The sequence below is a fragment of the Coloeus monedula genome, assembly GCF_965178545.1.
Source record: "Coloeus monedula genome assembly, chromosome: 4".
Lineage (NCBI taxonomy): Eukaryota > Metazoa > Chordata > Aves > Passeriformes > Corvidae > Coloeus > Coloeus monedula.
Window position 1 is genome coordinate 38,639,784 of NC_138784.1, and position 19,689 is coordinate 38,659,472.

General features: G+C 37.1%; 1 protein-coding gene across 1 annotated transcript in view; it reads right to left on the minus strand.

Annotated features, from left to right (window-relative positions):
• ZDHHC17 (zDHHC palmitoyltransferase 17) overlaps positions 1–19,689 on the minus strand; it is a 67,741-nt gene that overhangs the window by 21,087 nt on the left and 26,965 nt on the right. Inside the window, exons 4-9 of the mRNA XM_082280072.1 lie at positions 17,216–17,293; positions 15,714–15,858; positions 9,443–9,507; positions 7,968–8,130; positions 3,241–3,366; positions 1,829–1,971 (exon numbers count right to left, since the gene is read on the minus strand). Of these exons, the coding sequence (XP_082136198.1) occupies positions 1,829–1,971; positions 3,241–3,366; positions 7,968–8,130; positions 9,443–9,507; positions 15,714–15,858; positions 17,216–17,293 (720 nt within the window). The remainder of the gene's footprint in view (positions 1–1,828; positions 1,972–3,240; positions 3,367–7,967; positions 8,131–9,442; positions 9,508–15,713; positions 15,859–17,215; positions 17,294–19,689) is intronic.

Sequence of the window (19,689 nt, forward strand, 5' to 3'; positions counted from 1 at the left end):
TTGGAAAAAAAATCCAGATTAATTCAGTTCCTGTATCACTACATTTGCAAGTTCTAAGATAAAATGCTGCTACGTTAATTTAAAAAAAAAAAAAGATTAAGCCATCAGAATTATTTTCACTTTCTTACACTCTCGCATTTTAAAGCCTCTTCTGAATGAAGCTGAATACAGTTGAGACAAACTAGGTGAATGACTAGGCTACTCCATATTCAAGAAGAAATTGCTGTGAAACCTGTGGAAAGCAACACTCTAAACAACTAACCTCCCTGAAATAAAGCTTCTGCATGATCTGCCTAAACACCCTGATATTGATTCATTTTGCTTTTTGTGCTGGTGGCTCCCTCAGGGCAGCCACAGACAAATGTGTGCAGGGAGTAGTTTTTCCATTTCACTTCTTTACTCCCTTACAGGATTGCTCTCTTCTGTAGTGGAAGTTCCTTAGGTCTTTGGAGAAAACCCTGTAAGGAACATGAGCTCATTTGATGAATAAGTGGCTACACATTTGGACACACAGTAGTTACTCTGCACAAATCTTTCTTTCAGTGACTTCTGTGCATTTTTGTGTGTGTGAAAAGGAAGGAGGGAGGAAAACACAGCTAAGCAGATTAGCTAAAAATTCTACAGAAAGAAGGAGAACACTATTAGAATAACAGCACAAGTTTAATTCAGCTGGACTTTGTGAAAAACACTTCAGAAACGATTTATACTAAACATTAAGCAATGGATAAGAGAAAATACGAATGTTAATCCTGAACACATGTCAGGTAGGCCAAAAATATAAAACTTGATAAAACACAGATCTTGAAAGATTGGAAGAAATCTTGTCCTTCCTTTCTGTAGGAGGCACAGTTGAGGATCTGCATTGTCAAACAGTTTTTTTCTGTGAGAGGAGGCCAGCAAATTGCACAGCCTTAGAGGTGACAAAAAGACTAAACAGATCATCTCCAAGATCCTGCAAAAGCCTGATAACCTTCCACTGCCCTCCCAGTCTTCTAAGTTCACTAAAATCTTCTGAACTTGGTTTAAGGAGCAGATATATTTTCCTCTTCAAACAGAAAGAAAAGAGAAGCAAGTGGTTCTAAATAAACATGACATCCAACCGCAGAAAAGTGGAAAGCTCCTAAGCATGGGGATACATCAAGTTCTTCTATCTTGGCCACACATGATAATGATAGGAAAGGAGAGATGATGTAGTCTACAGATCTTGAAAATCCACTGGAGCATGACTAGGGGGGTGTGTGTGTGTGTGTATTTGTAGGTGCATTAACAGAAATTTAAAGTAATCATAAATACAACCGAAAGTCTTTATTTTCAGGTAACAAGATGTATAAAAAATACTATTAGAAAGCAGGCTTTTTCTTTAGTCACTTCTTTCCACAATAACAAAAGCTATGAAATCTGATTCTGACTTAATTTCTCTATAAATCTCTTTAGATGCCTTTATGCATTTAAATAACTAAAAACCCCAGTTTTAATGGTACACTTGCACATTGTCTTTATTACTTTATAGTAACTTTTCCATTGCCTGCTTTCTGTAATATTCATGCTGATAACTCTTTGTAGACAGACATTCAGCACCCTCCTCTGGATAACGACTGAATTTCTGTTCTGCTGTTAGCTTCTGTTAGCTCAGTGGTATTCACCCAAGATAATTCCAAGTTTCGCAAGACAAAAGAGCATTACAGGAGCTACAGTTGCACAAGATCTTTCCCAGAAATAAAGACCAATTCCAACAAATGGAAATTTAAGGTTATCTATCCAATAAAGATGCCAGCAAAATACTTCTTGCATGCACACTAAACAGACAGTGTCCCAGTAAAACACTTACTTTGAAAGAAACTGCACCATAGCCCAAACGCCACCATACATCAGCCCTTTAATGAGCCAAGAATCAATGTCTAGGTCTGCTATAAACCCAACCAGCCAAATAACTAGGAAAGGAGTTCCCAGCATCACCTTCTGACGGAATTCCTATGTAGAAACAAACACCAGTAAGTAATTATATTTTCAGGAACAGATTGCATAATATTCTCTGATAAACAGAACAGTCATGAAAACTTAAATTCTCAGGAAGCTTTACACTGGGGCATAAATCTTCATAAATTTTTCTCATTTCCTGTATTTACATACCTCCAATGAATTTGCAAGGAAAAGAAACCTTCCTAAAATAATATTATGAATAAGTAACTTTGTTTGTTTTAGAACTGTCTTCTAGAGACTTTGCTGCTAATCCAGAATCAAGGTAACATTAGCACTTCTTAAAGAATCCCTAAGTGTATAAACTGCAGCACAGCACATGACAATCTCAGTGAACTTTTACTACTCACGTAACTGCAGTCTTTAAGTCATACTGAAGCATCTACAAATAAAGATAGGACCTTTTTTATCTTACATTATGTGTGTACATCTCCTGATGAGAGCACTAAACTCTTTCCAGATAATCAAAGCACAGTGACAATGAAATGTACAAAACACTTCAGGTCAATAATCGCTGCACTGTTATAGTGCCACAGGGTTAAAGCACAGATTGTAGCAGTACTTTGAGCATCTTGATGCAATACATCTTTAAATCAAAAAATTATAACAAATCAGTTGTACCAATACTTAATATCCAGCACAACACTCTGCCTGAGTGTTGATGGATACTAGGAAGAAAGCATTAATTCTTTTTAAGTTATCAAACAATAGGCAGGAGGACAGTTCTTCATGCTAGAGCAGTATGTTAACCCTTACACCCTCATTTCCTGCCTCTTCCTATCTGCAGTATTAAACAATACCCTGAGAAGCAAAAGGCCTCCACGTTAGAGATTTATATATTACATTATACTACTAAGACTGACTGCTTCTTTCATTCAACCAATAACAATAAACAATACATAATTAGAGAGGAGATCAAAGCTCAGGATACCCAAAATGCTTCTTTCCTCAGCTACCTGAGAGTCAGTTTTGGAAAGCCTTGGCTTACCCCAACAATACGAGACCACTCAATACTTTCCTAATATTGCGTTAGCACAAAAACTAAAAGTAAGGGTATGGAATCTTAGGGTTTTATTTCCTCCTGCTCTAAATAAAGCACATTTTTTTTTCTTTTGCAATTACTTTTTCCATAATAAAAAGACATTCCTTAAAGTTGAAATGTGGGGAAACCACAGTCCTGAACTTCCTATAAACAAACACACAGGTCCCCAAACCAAGAGCAGTGGTAAGATTGATCTACACACGTGTTATACTACTACTTACCTTATCTGCTTTTAGTTTTCTCAGAAACGATGGACTATCATACCCCTTTGCCTGTCTTGCTTCTTGTAGATGATTGATCATCCAAACATTCTTCCTTTGTTTTGCAAGATCAAGTGGTGATTCTCCCTGTCAAGAGTATAAACATGGGAAACATCCAATTTAAAAATAAAATGCATTTGAAGTACTTTTGAAACAGAAGACTGGCTGTTAAAAACAATACATCTTAAATCAGTTTAACTACATTCTGGCATACTTTTTGCTCTGCAGCTTACTTGACACCAAACATCATTCATTCCTTTTGGTTTTTCACTCTCTCATAACTATAAAAGTGTGGACAAGTCAAATATTAAATGTATGATCCTGACAAGATGTACGTCCTGACAGTAGTAATTGTTGCCTTTGGCATATAACAAATCTGTGTTCCACTATTCTATACACAGTCTATTAGCCTGTAAATGAAAGACTGTGCTTCCCCCTCAGCTATTGACAGGCAGCAGAAATCAAGCAAAGAATAAGAACTTGTGACCCACTGGATCATGGAAAGTCTCCGAAGTCTAAAGCCTGACTTCTTAGTTAATTCTCTGCCTTTTGGCAGAGTGAAGTTACTAATATTATGGAATGCTTCTAGGATTTTTTTTTTCCACAAGCTTAATGTTCTTAGGTTCATTTCAGCTACTGAAGTCCTAGGAAGAAAACATGGAAGAATAAACTGAGTGCTCATGTCCAACTTATTTCAAAACTCTGAGCTTTTACTCTGAGCTTGTGTTTCATGTATTTTGGGTGCTAAGCCAGCAATGGCCCATGTTTTTATTTCTGTAATTTCAGAAAGGACTAACAGACGAAGCAAAAGAGAAACACAGAGCAGAAGATACACGGACCAGAGGTGCCTACCAAACTGATTTGATTTTATTGCTTTTTAAACATTTAGGAAGAGAGCTAAATGAAAAAGTTACTGACTTGGTCTAAAATTATAGAGGAGGCAAGAGACAACCAATTGCAGGTACCTCCAGCTTCAGTTTTGCATTTGACTCTTCCTCTCTTCTACTGGAGTTAACTCCCCTCCTAAACAAATCATTCATGGAGGCTTGAAAAATGGCTGAATCCTCCATCGCTCGGCCCCCTCCTAAAAAAAAAGTGAGACAGGTACTAGAAACTGAAACTACCCAGAAAGGGCAATAATTACTATAGACAGAAGCGATTTCAAAGATTAAAAACTACAGTTAGCTATCTGTATCCCATAGAAAGACAATGGGAATTGAGTACTTAACTGTCATCTTTGCCTTTGAAATCTTGCTCCAAATCTTTAGGAGAGTAAATAGCACAGACTACAAATTACGAGGTGAAGCTTTTTGCTACTTAACAGGACCTTTCACACCTTCTGTGCGAGAAGTATAACTAGCAAAATCAGTTAAAAAAGAATAACCTTCTGAGTTAACTTGGCTTCAAAGTTATTTAGCCATATGTTTTTTTAAACAGATTAAATGAACTCCATTCTCAACAGAAATGCCTGAAATCAAACTATTGGTGCCTGTTTCATCACAAGTTTAATAGCACCTTGAATTACTTGTATCTGGGAAACTCCAGAGATGCTGTTGTTTTAGTATCACCTTATATAGCCAGACTGTAAAGATTACCTGTGGACAAGCAATCCCCTCTGGGAGTTGATCTCCCAAGTAAATCCTGAAGTTGTCTTGGGGTCCAGCTGAGCATCCCTTCCACTAGAGGGCCATGAGACACCTAGGAACTGCCTAGATAAAAAAATTGAGGGAGCTTTAAAGAAGTCTTTGACTATACTTCTCATCATCTGGCCATTTTAATATTTTCCTTGTCTTTACAGGAGTAGTGGATGGCTGACTTGCTTAAAAATTTAAGAAAAAAATATATTGGGGAACTTAATCTAGTAACACACTTAAGATTGTCAGCAAGCAATAAGGCTTCAATAATATATATTTAAAGTATTTAGATAGAAAGAATAATCTGAAGAGTCATTATGATAGGGAAATGTACACGTAGACTTCTACGGACAAGCCTAAGATACACTGCATAATCAAGAACTACATTTAAAGTTCAAGAAATGATTCACTTACAGATTAAAAAAAAAAAAAAAAAATCTTTCTTAGACCTTAAGAGCTCTTTTAGGTCTTTATATCTCTCTACTAAAAAAAGGAGTCTCTGCTCATGCTTAAATAAAATTTACAAGTTTTCCCCAATGATAAAATTTACAAGTTTTCCCCAGTGATAACCCGGCTCCCTGGGAAATCCTGTCCTCATCTGCCCAATCTGTCTACTGGTGTGGCAAGATAATTTCCTCAAGAAAAAAAATCAACCAAACAAAAAAACTCACTCTACTTTGATTACTGAAAAGCAGCTTCTAACTCTAACATTAATCTAGTTCTCAAAAAGAAAAAAAGAAAGTATCTTACTACTGAAAGGAAAATGTTAATTTCTTGTGCAGTGTAATAAAAGGAGGGTACATAACAAAACAGGACTAACTCACTGCTTGTATCAAGCTTTGCTCCAGAATAGGAGTGCTATTGTTCAAGTGCTTCACAAACTGTCATGCAAAGTAAAGAACACCTTCCTGAGATGACTGGTCCCGGTTTGTTCCAATCCTAGGCAGCCAGCAGCATGTGCCTTCCTAATACAGACTAACTGGAGCTGATAACAATAAAGTCAAACCTCGCATCTAATATTTCAGTCACTTCATCATTTGAAGATTAACAGCTTTCAGCCAATGTATTCCTTTAATCTCAGCTGTTTTACCACCATTCTTGGTGAATTCCGTGGGGTATCTGAGAAAAGGACTTCACAAGATAGCGCTGCAGAAATCTGAAAGTGACTGCATTAGAAAGAAGCCTTTCACAATTCCTTTTAATTCTGAGGAAACACGAGCCAAACACTTAACAATTAGTTTTCGGCTCAAAGAAAACTTTTTTGCTAAACAGTCAAAGGAGGGGCACCAAACTGAGTTTCTATATGCCTTTACGAATCCACCAAATTTTCATATTTCCTATATATTTACTACCACTTATCAGCATCCGTTATAAAGTCACCGGCTGGATGGCAAAACTGACATTGCTCAAACTATTTTGATACTCTGAAGATTCTAAAAACCTGGGAAGGCATGCAAGAAACCTAGACTCCACTGCATAAGATAGGCAGTGGTCAGTGAAACCAGACACATGTCTTCTGGCATGACTGGAAAGATTATCATGATCCAGCAGGTTCAAAAACCTATTTTTCTACTGACTGCTGCTGTCTGTCAATAAAGAAGGCAAGACCATGAACTAGCAGGCTAGCAGATACTTCTTCATATAGCCAAACACAGAAATTTTTGTTACAGATTTCATAAGAGTCCAGAAATGCAGGTAAGGTGATGACTTCAGAACTCTAATCACATTAATCAGTCTGTCAAGACAAGCAAGGTATGACATACTGATTTTTTTTCCACAAAAATACCTTAATTTTTTACCATAGGTGGCATAGGAAAATAGCTTTTCAACACAAGAAGTGAGACTAAAAGCATAATTTATCCACACAACTGACCTTACAGACCAGGTATAATATATATTCACACCTCAGTGCATGCAAGAGGCTAGCTGATTTGTTTTAAACATGTAAAAAGAAATGATTTCTTCCAGTGAGTTTTCATTCATGATTATGAACCTTTCTGATATTCTGAAGTGGATGTAGGAGCTAAAAAGCTGCCAGCAAAATTTGGCTGCACCCTTAAAAAGGCTGTTCCATGCTCTTCAAGAAAACTGATGCATACTTTTTTTTTTTTTTTAATATAGTTCTATCACTTGTGGCCAAGCAAAATAGGCCCTGGCCATCTTAATCAGTACAAAAAATGGTGAAAGGACAAACAAATTAAATTATGTGTTAACACATTAAAGCTGTGTTTTCAAGTGTAACCACTCTGCTTGTAGCACTCTTTAAGTGGAAAATACAAATATTTGAAGAGAAATTGAGTAGAGAATTCTTTTTCTGAAAGTGAATTCTCTGACACCACAGATGAAACAGTTTGGGCAGCAAAATGCATCTAATTTGATATACAGAGCATCTGGAGGTAATGGACAAAACCACATCCCAAAGGCACACCTTCCAAGGCTGGAGAAGCTCCAAGTCTATGGCAGAAATTCTAAGAGCTGTTTTGCTGGTCTAACATATGCTGGAGATGGGCTCTGTTAGTACAGAATCTAGATTCATTGTTAAGAAATTCTAGTAATCAGGCAAGTTAAGTTCACATGCAAAAAAAGAGCCCCTTTGCTTATTTTACTCCTACTGGCATTTTCAGGCTTCCAGTTTGCTTACTAGCACTGGGAGACCGACTAGAGAGAGAATTTGTCAGCTCTCTGGAAGAGAACAGAGATGTCTCACATCTCACTCCAACAGTCACCTCAGAACTTCACTAGAAGATAGTCAGGTTTCCAGTTTTGCATCCAAATACACCGGTCTTCACACATGCAGTCTAACTGCACACCCCACTCGCCTATATTTACACATAATAATTGTTACATTATTTACTTGAGTATTTTTCATGGTGCAAAACTAGTGGTTATAAATCACTGTTAGGAAAGAAACTGCCAAATGACACATTAGTGGCATTGGTTTTGCTCCATCTTCATGATCCCACTATACCCACAATGACCTATCCTTGAGATTTATCATAGGCTCTGTTATTTCTGCCTCAAACCACTTCCAGTTAAAACAGACCAAATGTTTACCTTAATATTTTGAGCATCAACATTAGCTCCAGCTTCTAACAGAAGACTAATAACTGTAGTATTTCCTGCTAGCACAGCCCAGTGCAATGCTGTGTTTTTGTGGTATTTGTCTCCCAGATTAACCGAAACATTAAATGTAAGTAGCAATCGCGTTGGATCCACACTAGGAAAGAAAATTCTTGTTAGATCTACAGATGAACTCAAATACATCCCAACTTATTGCTGAAGCATTCAATTTCTATGAAGATCATTAATCAGGTATACTATGTAATAGCAAAGTGACATTTTTTGCTGCCAATTATGAATGACCCAAAAATCTCTTCCCACCAAAACCAACCACCATTCTGATGACTTTTAAAGGATCTCCCTAAGACAGCTCATTCTGGGATATCACAAAACATTTGTTCTACAATTCTAGTTTTGTGTTTACCAAAATCTAATAATACTAACAGATTTGTAAAAATATGCACATGATTATATACTTGAAAAACGGAAGTTCAAAACATGTTATGTTTCCACTTCACAATCCAGAAGATGAAGATAAAATAGGATGAGAATGTTGGTAATGGCAGGTATTGGTAAGAGCTAGTTTGTGCTCCTCCCAGCAATCGAAGGAGATGGGCCCTTCCAAACAGGAATCTAATCCGAACGTTTGTTCTTTGGAGAAGTGTTATTTTTCATCAATTTTTTCCAATCATCTCCACAGGAAGGAATAGTGAATACCTCTTCACAGTACCTTCTCTCTTGAAAAAGTCATTGCACTGGGTTTGGATGAAATCAAGTTAATCTTCTCCATAGTAGCTCCTATGGTGCTGTTTTGGATTTGTGATCAAAGCAGGATGGTAACACAGGGATGCTTTAACTATTGCTGAGCAGTGCTTACACAGAGTCAGGGCCTTTGCTGTTCCTCATGCTGCCTGCCAGTGAACAGGCTGCGGGTGCACAAGAAATTGGGAGGAGACACAGCTGGGACAGCCGACCCCAACTGACCAAAGAGATATTCAATACTGCATGGCAGTGTGCTCAGCAATAAAAGCTGGGGAAGAGGAGTAGGAAGCAGAGAACATTCAGAGTTACAGCACCTGCCTTGCCAAGTAACTGTTACAGGTGAGAGAGCCTTGCTGACCTGGAAATGGCTGAACTTCTGCCTACTGATGGAAAGTAACAAATTAATTCCTTATTTTGCTTTATCTATTCAACTGTGTTTATTGCAATGCATGAGTTTTCTCACTTTTACCCTCCTGATTCTCCTCCTCATCCCACTTGGTGGGAGTGAGGAAGCGGCTGTGTGGGGCTGAGCTACCAAGTGGGATGAATTCACAATAACCATAAATGAAGAAAGATAAAAAGGCAACTGTGGAAAGAACACTGACTAGTTAACAACAGAAAAAATACTTGCCAAAAAACCCCAAAACAAGTCACTACTATATGCCACTTGGTTAACATTAAGATAAAGTCAAAACTGCACATATTACCTATGTGTTCTGTAAGCTGCCCACATTAAAGGTGTCATTCCATTTTGATCCATCATATCTACATCCTAAAAAAAATGAAAAAAACCAAAACTTGGTGAGATAAGTAAGCATACTCAAGATCCAGCAGATACAAGGTTTGCAATGAGAAGCAGTGTTCTAAGACTAATCATCTGAATAGGAAGAAAAACTAGCAAGCTTTTAGCAAATAGAATTTAAAAAGTGAAAATAAACATTAACGCCACCATTGCCAAAATACAACCATTCCAATCTATTTTGGAAACTATGAAATAGTCATGCTGTGTAAGACCAGTAATTTCTAATTTACTATTAATCTGCAACATTAAAGATATATATAGATGGTGTATTACTACATTCAAAATATACAGAAGAAAAGTAAAATAATGGACCTATATTTAAAAAGATACTTGACAAATTACTAGAAATACCACTGTCCGGATCCTACATCATACTACATGCTAGTCGCATCAATTTTTGCACTTCCAAGCAATTTTCCTTAGTTCATAGAGTTCCAAAGGTATTAATGTATCTGGATACCAAGTTAATGGATGCCAGAGAATTTTAAAGTTGAAAAAAAGACATCAATAAAAACAACCTGCTCAGAAATAAAAATGATCTATAATCAAGTGGTGACTAAACCAATGGCTAAAAATAAATAAATAAATAAAACCATTATTACATTTAACAGAAGGTAGCCACAGAAAGACAAAAATGCACCACCCAGACAGTTCTTTTATACTCGTCAGAAAGGATTAATATCTAAGCATTTTTCCCTCTTTCCTCACCTGCCTAGGGAAGTTGGCAATTCCTAAACACTCCGAGGCAGATTAGACTCTCAAGCACATTTGGGCAGGTTTCACAGATCAGCACTAACAAAATCACTGCAAGTTAACATAATGCAGGACATGAAGAGTTTTCCTTACAGGCAACAGAGCTATGACAGCATTTCCTATGCCACTTCCCCCAGTTCTTACAAGGAAAATTAGATTGAAAGTGTTTCAATGAAGTCTTCTGCTAGAGGAATTCCTGACAAAAACCCAGAAAGTGAACGATGTTGCTTTCTGTCATCCCTAGAACCTTCCCTGCTCCAGTAGTCTGCGAAATGCCCAGCACCCGGGGATCCTGACTCACGCTGCTGCTAGCCTGACCCAAGCAGTTGTTTCCCAGAAAATCCAACTTCGTTCCTCCAAAGAATTGCTTTCAAAACACCTCTAGCCTGCAGATAACTTTATATTTCTGAGTTTTTACTCTGTCACCTAATTTAAGAAAAAAATAAAGGAAATTTAAAAAACGAAGTTGATGGAGGAAAAGAACAGTTACTTGATTTACTTGCTTGTACTGTTTGTTCAGAAGAGTTACATGGTTGGAGATCAGGATCCAACTCTGTCTGCCCACAGGACTTGTCTAGGTTAGATCCTTTTGAGCCTACCAGGACCACATAACTGCTGGCATTGCCTTTAACCCCCTGTGGTTGAGATCATGAAGGAAATTAGAACCACTGCCCAATCTCAAGTTCATTCATCCTTGAGAAGCACGACTGATTCACAGCTCACACTGTGTGAACTACATTCTTGGAAGACTGCACAAATTACCACAACATGAACGATCATTCTTTCATCTTTAGATTTCGTATAGAAAAGCACCTCTCTGTGACAGGAGGAACATGTTTGGGTGTAAGCAGAACAATTCCTTCAATGATTCCACCTGACAAATCCAAACTACACTTTGACACTCAGCTAAAAGAAAAAACCCAAACCCATGAGCTCCAGACTATTCCCTGCACATAAGTCACCTGGACAGGCTACAGCTATTACTCATATTCAACTACTACATTGGCTGAGGCAGACCCCTTTTCAAAGGAACTTTAATGAGAAGCAAAGCAACTAAGATCGACTTGCGCACTGCTGTATAGACGTAACAAACATGATGCAGCTGTGGATAGCAAACACGTGCTCTAACAAACCTCTCATGAAAAATTCCTTGTTATTTCTTCATATCATTACCATAACCATAGAACAAGTGAGACATTTTAGAAAGAAAGCTCTGTTCCTGCTTTTTACCAAAGAGAGGACTGAGGCAAAAAAGTAAACCTTCAGAAGCTGGTACCTACCAAGAGACTGTTTTTCTATTCTGGTGTGTACCAACAGGCACTTTAGCATTAATTTCTTGTTTAACTCTAGGTGACAGATCAGTACTCATGAAGGGGCGTGCCTGTGCTGTTAGGACACGGTGCAAGCATTGCAAGAATCAAAGATTCCAACAGTAAGTGATGCAATGATCAAAAATTGCACATACTGCTGCCCTCTGCATGTGGTTCAAGTGTGAACACTGTGGACCACAACTGGCAAAATCTCCTCTTGTTTCTAAGGTACAACTCTGGTTCTGAAAGAAAAGAAACTTTGCACATGCAAAGATAACCAGACTCAATCCTAGGACACTAATATGAGATTGCAAAAAAGCTTTCAGAGAGGCAAAAATAGTGGGGAGAAAGAGCTTTCTGCATGAAAAGGAGTTGCAGCAACTCCTCTGCTGCTTAATACTACTTTCTGAAAGCAAGGGTTGACAAGGAAGGATTCTGAAGGGCTGCTAGAGATCAGCATTAAGCTGACCAGGACATTTAACAAGCAATGGTCAAACCAGTACTGTGACGTGGTACAGCCTTTCCAAAAGCACAGAATGCATCAAGAGATCCTACTCAGAATTACATCCAATTACACAGAAAGGAATCAGGAATGTGCTCCTCTTTAGAACCATTACTGCTTATTTCACAAAACACAGACCTTCACAGAAAAGACCCATCACATCCTTGCTCAGAATCCTATTCTCCATAAGGAAAAGATCCCTTTCACATGAACTGCTGCCCAGGGAAAGGAAAACAGACTTTAAAAGCATATCGTAAAGAAGATTTATCAGTAAGGGTGATATAAGCCTGACAGTATTTCTTAATTTAGGAAAGACATGCTAGTTACTACTGACTGGCAGCAGAGATTTTGTAGGATTCCTATGGAATGAACAGAGCACAGACCAACAAGAAAGATAACACACAGAACTAAACCTACCTCATTCCTTCAAACAGAAGCTCTGTTCTGAATATCCTAGTCCATCAAACACACAGTCAGTCTTGACAGTCATAAAGAAGAACACAACTGGACTTACAATTCTGTAAGTAATGTGCTCTGAGTTGGTTAGGAAATAAAATACTTGGTTCAGAGTCTTAATGCTGGCCTGAGCTTGGTGGAGAGAAGGAGCCTCAGTGGCAACTGAGGTGACAACGCTTAGGAACACTGCTCATGGACCACAGCACCAAAGTAACCAAGGCTGCTGGTACCACACTGGTATCTCCTAACCTAGATGCCACCTACTTCTAAGCCATAGCTCAGAAGGTGACCCTACACAGCTCGAGACATTAGTTAACATACAAAGTTGCAACTCTGAGAATAAACAAAAAATGCACTTGATGAGTAAGTTCTAGTTAAACTATGAAAATGATAGTTGAACTATGAGTAAGATATAGTTAAACTATAATTTTAGAACTAGAATATTTCTTACATGATTTTACTCTACGAGCAACTTTATAGTCACTCATCTGTGATTAAGTTACCTCACACATGCACAGGATGAGAACACATTATTCAACCATTCGTATACCACATCCATATCTTAACTTATTCTAGGTGAATGTTTGTGTATGCAAGGTCCTGATATGCCTCTGGCATTTTAGGTAGTGTAAGCACAATATCAAGCAGTCAAATTATACATTGAACATTTTTAAGTGCCTTCAAGATCTTTTCCAATTTTTCTTTCTCACATTTTTTTAAAATAAAGATCTTACCTAAACTTGAACTGTGCTACAGATTCTATTATTTGATTTCTGATTATGTTTATATCAGGTACTTGTCCCAGGCTTGATTTTGACCCAGGCTGACACAAACAACATGTGTAAATTCTGATACAGCCAGGTATCAGTCTCTCAGAATTCAGTGAGAGACATGACTAAATAAAAAGCAACAGCTGTCTGCTGCCCCTTGGCTGAGTAGTACTTGCTGGCATGAAAGTTGGTTCACTTCCAATCAAAGCCAGAGGGCATTTGACCAAGAGCTCCTCCCCTTCACCATGCTCCAGAAGCTAGAGGACTGGACTCAAGCCTCAGATTGCAAATTTGACCATTGGCTGCTGCAGCCCAGAAGAGAGTGAAACAGCAACGCTGAAGCTGGATTCCAGCTGTCTCAAAAACAGACAAGTTAGAAATTAGGAGCAATTTCTTAATCCACCTGTCAGTTCTCTATTCAGTTATGAAAGCTGGCTCTTCTCTGACCACACTCATCCACAAAGGCATCAGGATCAGAACTAACACAGCACAACAGTCTACACTGATCCTTATTTTGATGTTTATTTAGTTGTCATTTGCCACACAGGTATTACAATTAGGTTCAGAACAAGGGCTAGCCTACTCTTGGATATAAGGGAACCCGGTCTCTGTAAAGACAAAAGGCAATTAAGTAGTAGTATATAGGGCAAGCCCACAGAAGCAAAAGCAGTTGAAGTTTCCAAATCCAAATCTCAGCACTACAAAGAAGGTGGGGAAAGAAATAGAGATTAATGACCTCAGTACTAATTAAAGGAAGATTAAGAAACAGAATCATGTATTTCCCATAGCTTCTAGGCAAGCCACGTAGTTTCTGTAGTTGTATGCAATACAGCTAGAGAACTATGATTTTAGGGATTGTTATTACAATGCTATTGATAGTACTAGATTTTAAACATGCAAATCAATACATGATTTTTAAAGTTCAATATTTTGACGTGCTGTGAAAAATCACTGTTAAAATTAATTTACATTTACATCATGGAAAGAATACCAAAATCCTACTTGATAATATTTGAGGGATTTAATAAAAATCAGTGTTTTTAAAACTATTGATAAGTAGAACTGTTTTCAAAGTAACAGGTTTTCATTTTTAAGGCGATTTTTGTGTCTTTATGTATGTACTCATGTAAAGACATACAGCTTCTTTTGAATTGAAGCATTATATGTTCAAATAAACAGGACAAATTTGTATATAAACATGAAGACAAACAAAGGGAGACTTCATAATCACAGTAGAATATTTTAAAGGCTATTAGTACTTTATTAATGCTATGCTTTAAACAAGTTCACACTTGTATAATATCAGCAAGATTTTTCTGGTAACATAAAACCCCCATATAATTATATGTAATTTGAGAAGAAAATACAAAACTTGCTCCTCATGCAAACACATTCCTCTCCAATCATCATTTCTTACAAAACAGCAGTTATACAAAATAAGATCAGACTCTTCTTTTCCCTAGCTTACTCTTTACCATACACTAAGTACTGTTTTACCAAACAGATACAAACTGAATACTGCCTGGAGCAATAGCTTGGGGTTTTTTACATATACAGGTATAAGTAATTTTCTGCAGCAAATTTAGTATTTGTTTTATACAGACCAAACTCACTGATTTCATATTCTACATGACTCACTGGATCATATCTCACTTGGTATTTGAAAGAATAAGCAGAATACAGAAGTGTGAACAGCTTTAGTAGTACTGTCATACAAGAGATGGGCTTTGACTTTTCTATATGGTTTACACAGTAAATCAAATTTGTGCTTCAGGCACATGCCTATGGGTGAGTAAATCTACAAATTACAGTGCAGGGTGCATAGCTAAAACAGGATCAAGTTTTTGAGCAGACAGAATGACAGATGGGACACAACAGGAACAGTAATGAATACACATTATATACACACTTTACAGATCTAGAAGTAATGTAAGGGGCTAGCAAGAAGGTCTGGGGTCGTTTGGTTTTCTATTTACACAAGGAAGTAATTAGGAACAGCAATAAATTAAAAGTTGTTGACTGATATGCCACTAGATTCTTTATCCATGTATAACTGGTGATTCTACGAAGAATTCTGCAACACTTGCTACCATTGTCACAGTTACATTTAAAGATTAAATTCATTAGAAATAAAGAATTAGAATTTCCATATACTACATTAGACAGGTGTGAATTAAAGCCAAAGTACTCAGACCACTGTTGCAGGAAATTAATTTAATAGGTGGCACATCAACATTGCAGTCTACAAAAAAGGACATGGAATTATTTTTATATTTATTCAAGTAAATATTTTGCATTTCCTTAATGACATGTATAAGTTTCAATTGTGTTCCTACTCTAAATTTTAGCAGAATCTATGTAAATATGGTATTACTTAAAATTTACCTGTCCCTTTGCTATCAGGTAAGCAACAATTGAAGTATGTCCAAACTGGGCAGCCAAATGAATACAGCTACATCCTTCTCCATCAATTAGCGACGGGTCTGCCCCATATTTCATCAGCTGTACAACCATGGATAAGTGACCCTGTCTAAATGTAACAAAACACAAAAAACAAACAGCTGAATAACTATATGCAGGAAAACTATTAAAATTTGAATACTGAAATACAACAAAGATGTTTAGCAGTTAATTACTCTATCAGAACTCCCACACTAACTCATACTTTAAAAACAGCAACTGTCATGATCTGATTCTCCAACTGAGTAAGCAAATTCATTTATATGAGAAATTCTATGCATATAGTGCATTCATCACATGCAATTTGCTTAACTGTACTGCATAGCAAAAAAGACAGTCAACAAAAAAAAGTTACTTTTTAGAAATCTAATGTTTAAAAATCTAATCTGTGACTTCTTCCATACCATGTATGAAACCTGCTATTTTAAGAGATGTCAAACTGGCTAGATACTCTCACTTTTTGTGGGGCTTAAAAACTGTGGTAAAACAAAAATAGGGGGAAAAGAGAAAATTGAAGGTCTACATTTCCTCCACCCTGTGTTGAAAGCTTATGTGTCTTTATGGCATAATGAGCATAGACAAATCATTCTTTTAGACACGGTGCCTAAGTGTCAGTACGCAGCTTCTGACATGAGCAAAAGATCTTTTCAATTTTTCAGAAGCACCTTCAAACAATGCTTCATAGAACAGATTGCAGGTATGAATGAACACCAGGAAATTTAGTCAAGATTTTGTGCTATTTACACAATCACATACTGTGATATGTAACAAAAAGAATATAGAAGATGAAGTCTTTAATTGAGGCTAACAACCAAGTCCTCACCTTTAGCAAACAGATTATTTTGATACATTAAATCTTCTAAAAGCTGATTTTCCAAGTCTCTTTTTGCCATTTACAGTTAAAAATATTAATATGGACACTGTTTCTTTCCCACCTATTTCTAGGTGGTTGTCTGAAGGAGCAGGTACTGCTTGAAGGCTGTCTTCAATTTTTTCCAGCCATATATCGTTCTCTGACCATCTTCTAGATAAGAAACCTGATTTTAAGCGTATCTTTAAAAAAATCCACACATGCAATAGAACACTGCAAGGACAGTGTCACACGAAATCATCCCGAGACCCATCTGCAAAAGTGCCACTGAACTCCAGACAACTTGACAAAAACAAGATCTCAGAAGTAAGAGCAAGATAAGTTGCCTATACTTTGCTTGTTGTTCTATTGTAGCAATCATCTTCCTCTACATCAGAAAAAACCACATGCTGAAAGCTCCTTTATTTCAAACATGCAACATTCACAGTGAACTCAGTTACTAAAGACTGAATTAATTCTAGTACGAAGTATTCCCATAAAATACAACCATTTCATAAAACTATCAGTACTCCATGTTAAGCAAAGAAACAGAAAATTTCAGAAGACTTTTTCCTACCTTGTTGCCCAGTGAAGTGGGGTAGAATTTAAATCTCCCCCAAGCTGATCAACAATAGCACCTTTTGATATATAGTATCTAGAATAACAGAAAGAGTAAACATTATTGCTTGTTTTGGTTAAATAGGACACAAGTGAACGTGTTTGATATAATGCAAAACAGGCAGTTAGAGATCAGAAGACCAGAACCTTTTCTTGCCTTCTTATAACATTCCTTTTTAGAGGTCAAGCATATAATTTCAATTTTTTTGCATTTCTGACAAGGGTTGGGAGACTAGGGATGTCTCCTACTGTGTTTTAAACATTACACTATTTCCTAGTTTTATTCTATAAACTAACTGCTATATCCAGTTGTACAAACTGTGCTACTACAGAAGCATTATGGGGCTGTTGCATTAAATACAATTCTGAATTACTGGTAGAAGATTATGATGCTAGAAGACTATAATTTTTAGAGAATTTTGGCTAAATAACAAAAGTATATACCATTAGACTTGCAGCTTGTACAATCATTGGAATAACCCTGCTGAAGTCATTGATCTCAGAGATCACACTTAAATTTAAGTTACACATTTAGTAAAGGACTAAGATTTTTACATACTTCTCAATCATTATTAATCAAAGGAAAAAAACCATCTGAGTATTTTAAAAATATTTCTAAATGATGGACTAGAAATTATTTTTCCCTTGAGAACATTTATGGAAAGATAGCTATCTGTAAGAACAAAAGAAGTTACCTATTTTTAACTGCAACAATTCACATTCATAGTCATTTGCAATGTTTCTGTGAACTGTTTTCATTGCTGTTTTATCTGGGACACTAAGCTAGCAATATTATTTTTCCTTTGTGAAAGAAAATGCATGCTGTAGAAAGGTATCAGTGTTTCTAAACACAGGCCTTACCAGAAGGCTTCTAGTTTTTCATTCACCACTGTCTAACCTTTGAAAAGTACTACCTAGCTGTAGATTTAAGTGTTTGCACATTTCAAATACCTGTGCCTACAGACTTTCCACTTCGAAAATACCTGTCAGGTATATATGAACACTGCTCTCCCACCCACACAAGCTGTCCTTCAAATCCTCAGCATTGAAGTTCTGGCACCACAAACTCTGCTAAGTGTTTCATGACACAGCAAGAAGAAGGGCAACAAACAGAACAACTTGAAAAACATTACTCTGAAGTAACTACCTTCATTTTCTAGAGTGCTTATGGATTCAGAGAATGAAATTTCAAAAACAGCCCTTCTAGGAACCTTTAGGAACAGAAACTGAAAAATGCACGTCACTCTAAACACAACTATAGAAAAAGTTCTTTTACACAGTTGCTTTAGAGCCATCAGACACAATGGAGTACTTCAACAGACTTGCCAAAGAAAAAAACCAGTGTGTAAGACAAATAAGATCTGCTCTGATTGATGCAGGACAGTCCACTCCACTGGTCTCCAACACTAAAAGAACAAAATTTTAACATCTCTGCAGAAGCTAAGTTCTTTAATTTCTCCATGAGAAAAAACGAAGATCTTGTCGAAGTCTTGGTCCCATCTAGGTGCAAACACAAAGCACATATATGGTAAAGAAACAAAGTAATTTTGTTACAGTGAAGTATCAGCTACTGACAGGAGCTATTTAGTCCCCCTTGGGAAGGAGCTACAAAGGAAATCTTGTCTAGATAAAAAGACAGCACAGAGAAATTCACAGTCAAAGCTTGGATTCATCTCTCTGATGTGACAGCCACTCATAGGGAGGTGAACACTAAACAGATTGTCTTCATTCAAACACTGGTCCTTGCAGAAAAGCAGAATATGTTCAGATTATACTGACAGCAGAACTGCTTACTGGTTAGTAGGTTTTATTTAGAAGGAAGAACTTGCAGTTTGACAACTGGGAAAAGACAAGGCGACAATCTCCTGCCAGATGGTGCATTGAAGTAACATTTTATGTTTCTTTAAGGGTGTTTTAAGACTTAGTTGAGATTTATCACTGCATTTTGGTTTCAGTACACAAAAATGGTAAGATTTTTCTGCAAAACCAGACTGAGAACTTAATCTCCTTGTCTAAGCAGATCTTGCAGAAGGAAATTTGTGCTAGATGAGAAGATCCCTGAAGAAAGAAAGAACTGGGCAATCCCACTCTCAGTGAGTCATCTCCACTAGAAGATGCCAGGCATTCAAGTCCTATTTAAGCAAGCTACTCACACTCAAAGCAAGCAGATCTCAAAAGAGGTCGCCTTAAGAAGAAAATACATCCACTGATCTCCACATTAGGATCACTAAGTCTTTGGCAGGCATTTGAAAACTACCTCAGCTTGCATTTGGTGCTTGAGGAATCAAAGTGCATGCAGTCACTTACTAGAAGAAGGAAAAGTAGAAGAGAAATCTTTGTCTGGAGAAAGCTCGACACAGGGGATGGGGACATACAGGCAGTAAGTAACTGTAGAGACATAAGGCCATTTTTTGCATTTTTACAAAACCAAGT